General features: G+C 42.7%; 1 protein-coding gene across 1 annotated transcript; it reads right to left on the reverse strand.

The window, feature by feature from the left end:
• Window positions 1-1,879: 1,879 nt before the first annotated feature.
• Window positions 1,880-4,128, reverse strand: her8.2 (hairy-related 8.2). Its single transcript, XM_037678130.1, has 4 exons — window positions 4,036-4,128; window positions 3,856-3,951; window positions 3,690-3,771; window positions 1,880-2,316 (listed from the first exon to the last, which is right to left on the reverse strand). Exons 1-4 carry the CDS (start codon window positions 4,096-4,098, stop codon window positions 1,976-1,978), a joined length of 582 nt encoding a protein of 193 aa, XP_037534058.1. The 5' UTR covers window positions 4,099-4,128; the 3' UTR covers window positions 1,880-1,975.
• Between the last annotated feature and the right edge of the window lie 210 nt (window positions 4,129-4,338).

Genomic DNA, 4,338 nt, shown 5'->3' on the forward strand with positions numbered 1-4,338 from the left:
GATGGTAGATTAATATACATATATCTACATCCACTGTTTTTCTTCTTCTAGCCCAGAGGTCTGCAACCCTTAGGATCAAAAGAGCCATTTCTGCCCCTTTGTTCACTAAATTAAATGTGTCCAGAGCTGCAAAGCCTAATTGTCATTATCAACTGGTGGCCCATGGGCCACTTGAAGTGGTTTAGATGGGCCTTTTCTGGCCAGTAGGCGTGAAATTATGAAGCTAAAATCATCCAGTGATTGTTAACATTTATTGATATTTTTACATTTTGAGCCAAAAGAAAAGACTGGACTCCATCCATCCATCATCTTTACTCGCTTCTTCCTTTTTGGGTTGCAGGGGGTCACTGGTGCCCACATCCAAGTCGCAAGTCCATCACAGAAGAATGGATTCTTGTAAAGAATATATATATATATATATATATATATACATATATATATACACATATACACACACACACACACATATATATATATAATTTTTTGCCTTTAAAAACAAAAAACTAAAACAATTAACTGTGCAGGCATATGTGCATTTTTTTTTTTTTTTTTTTTTTGGAGAAATTGAGTACCAGTATTCTACTTTGAAGAAATAAAGCATACAGTTAAAGAAAGTATAATTTACTCTGTATATTATTACTATTATCCACATATTTGCAAAGGAAATGACAGTAAAACTGCTAAAATGAGTCATTTGTTGTTGAGGGTGTAACATCCTATAAAATTCAGTTTTATGTTAGTTTTGGTCAAAGCTTGAAAGATCCACTGTGGAGGGACCAAAGAGCCGCAGGTTGCAGACCCCCGTTCTAGCCTAAACGTCACAAACTTGGAGTTGCTTAATGCTTTTATCTTCCTTTAAAAATGTAACAGTAAAACTCAAACAAACTGAACTTATGCCCCTTTCCCATTAGTAACTGTTCGTGGAACCGTTCCCTTGTTTCAGTACTATTTTCTCTGGGGTTCCAGCCGGGCCGAACTGGCCTTAAAACGTGATGTCAGAACACTGTCGGTCACTGATTGGTCAGGCGGTAGAGTCACTGGTTGTTTGAGAAACTTTCACAACAACCCGATCCGCCATTTGCAATAACTTGAACTCAAGGAGCGACTGGATCTATTTTTAAGATTTTAAAAACACCGTGGTCTCATGATGAAGTGCAGGCGTTTTTGTGCTCTGTGGCTGACAACAAAAAGCTAGATGGAGCTCCGCTGGTCCCTCCGGTCCTCTCCACTAGAGCCTCGGAGCCCCCTCAGGTCAGGCAGGGCATCATCTCCCGGCTCCGAGCTCACCCTGGAGGATCCTCCATGCTGCCGACTCTCAGGAGCACGCGAGGCAGGGACCCAACTTAGCACCGGCCTCGCGTGCTCCTGTGGGCTCTGAGCTGAACCCGCTCACTAGAACCGTTACTGAAAGTATAATGGAAACACAACTCATACCGTGCCGAGTCGAACCGTGCTGTACCGGTACTAATGGTACTAATGGAAAAGATGCATTAAACTTAAGTGAAACTTTAAAAACACACCTTGAAAAAATACCAGTGAATTTTGTGACTTTAGGGAACATTTTTACACTTATTTTATGCACAGTTCCAAAAAATGATAAAAACACGACTCATAAAAGAATAAACTGAGCAATAAACTTTATTAATATTAAGGGTTAGGTTAAATATTAAGCAAAAGAAGGAAGACAGAAATCTATGCAACACCAAGCAGGTGGTTTAAGAAGCAAAGTCATGTCTTATCAAATAAATAAGGTAGTTAATACAATAAATACGTAAAAGATTAATAAGAGCCTTCTAAAAGCAGGCTACAAGAAGATTACTTCTACTGAGAAGTACAGAGAAAAGGTCTGTAAAGAATCAGCATCTAACGTAAGGATCTCCGGACCAGAACTTCCCCACATGCCTCCTGAGCAGCATATCTATGAGATACATAAGAGCAGATGGTCTAACAAAAGGGACGACCAGAATCCACTGGTCTACCATGGTCTCCACATTTCCAGCACCCCCAGATGGGAGCTATGGAGCCTCTCCTGCAGCCCAGACACGTGGCAGGTGGGGCCCTCCCTCTGGTGCTGCCTCCCACCCAGAGGGTCCCCTCTGAGAAGTGTGCCTTGGCCGGGTGAGAGGGGGGTGTCCCGTCTAGGGTGGGCGAACTCATCACTGGACCTGGGCAGGGACTTGAGGAGGTGGTTGAGCAGACGGGAGCCCAGGGTTTTGTCCATCCAGTCGCAGGTCAGGAGCGTGTTGTGGACCTCGTGCATGCACTGGATGTACCCGGTGCTGAACCTCTGCTGGGCCTCCAGGCCTGCAGCTGGATCTGGATCAGAGAGAGAGGAGGTTTGTGTTGCAGGGACTCCTGGTGCTATGGTTTTTATGATCCTAGCTACTTTACTTTGTGCTATTTTAGTCATGCATATATAAAAACACCCGGGAGATGGGACTTTAGTTTTTAATAACCTTTATTTTCCCCAAAAATATTTAACTCTTATTTACAAAAATCTCATAAGAGACACTGAAATATGTTAAATTCCTTCAAAATCTTTAAATCTGCTTCAACGTACAGCTCCATTTTTGTCTTGTGCTACTTTTAGCTTTAAGATAGCTTTTTGTTACTTTAGCTTGTCGCAACTCTGTATACCTTCAGCTTTTAGTCAGCCTCATTAACCAAACTTTTGCTCCTTTTAGCTTTCAGCTAGCCTTTTGGTAACTTTAGCTACCTCTTTGCTACTTTAGTTTTTAGCTTACCTTTTGCTACTAAAAGCCAGATATTTGGCATTTTTAGCTTTAGCTAACATTTTCTTCCTTTTAGCTTTTACATAGCCTATTGGCATTTTTAACCATCCTTTTGCTACTTTGGCATTTAAATAGCTTTTTGCTACTTTTATTCAGCCATTTAGCATAGTTAGCTATTAGCCAAAACTTTGCTACATTTTGATTTTCTCCAGCCTTTTGATACTTTCAGCATAATTACCCTTTTGCTGCTTTCATTTTAGCTAAAATTTTGCTACATTTAACTTTTTATTTGCAACTTTTAGCTTTTAAATACCCCTTTGCTCATTTTAGCTAGATTTTCTGTATTTTTAGCTACTTCTGAAATTTTTAGCCTTTACTTAGCCTTTTGCTTTTCATCGACAGCCATTTATTAGCATTTAGACAACTTTTTGCTACTTTGAGCTTTCAACTATATGCTCACCTCAGCTATCCATTTGGCATTGTTAGCTTTATGCACATCTTTTGCTAGTTTTAGATTTTATTCAGCTTTTGGTTACTTTTAGCATAGTTACCTTTTTGCTGTTTTCACTTTTAGCTAAAGTTTTGGTACATTTTAGCTATCTTTTGAAAATTTTAGTTTTTAACTAACCTTTTGCTGCTTTTAGTTTTAAGCTAGTGTTATGCTTCTTTTAGCTTTTAGCTAGTACTCTGCTTATTGTAGCCTGAACAAGTCGTTTCAGCCTCTTCAGCTTCTTGGCCTTCTGCGTACACGCTGGACTCAACTCAGCTCCTTGAAGTTATTTTATGTCTCGTGTTTTAAAGAAACATTTGATTTCTCTTCATGTGGATTCAACACAACTCCGTTTCCATTTGCTGCAGCTGACCCCTGCAGTCTGATGTGGACCCTCCAACATGGAGGTCAGCAGAAGCGGAACATCATCTAAAAAAGCTCAACCATGACCAGAACCAGTTTCTCACCCTTCAGTAGTTTGTGGTCCTTGATGTTCTGCAGGTGTTTCACGGTCATCTCCAGAATGTCAGCCTTCTCCAGTTTGGATTGCTGTAAAGAAAGGAGAATCCCTGCAGTGAACTCAGCCTTCTTAGCAGGCCTGCAGAGGAGGTCCGGACCGGTTCTGGTACTCACATCGAGCCCGAAGGCTCCGATCACGGTCTCCTTCAGCTGATCCAAACAGCTGTTGATCCTCTCGCGTCGTTTTCTCTCAATCAGCGGTTTTCTCAGCTGGAAACCGGAGACAAAACACGTGAAGGCGAACGAACCGACTCTGCCTCGTGCTCTAACGGAACCGAACCTGCAGTGAGATACCTTCCTGTCCTCTTTGGCCCTGGGCTGCTGGTCCACGCGATGCGCCGTGCCAGAGGCCGTCATGTCTGCGCGCTGCGCTCCGAGGCTGTGCGCGTCTCCAGACTCCTCCGCGCGCCACTCCTCTTATTTATAGGGCCACGATTAGCATGTGAAAGCTCGAGCTCTTTGCCTGCAGGATTTTCCCACACAAGGGGTCCCATCAGTCAGGACTGACGGGTCACTGGCTCCATTCACTGGACCAGGGATACCCAGAGCCCTCACAGGCGACAGATGTCCAGCCTGAAACAGCCCCCCCCCCCCACA

This window comes from Nematolebias whitei, chromosome 6, assembly GCF_014905685.2.
Source record: "Nematolebias whitei isolate Nwh7 chromosome 6, NemWhi1, whole genome shotgun sequence".
Lineage (NCBI taxonomy): Eukaryota > Metazoa > Chordata > Actinopteri > Cyprinodontiformes > Rivulidae > Nematolebias > Nematolebias whitei.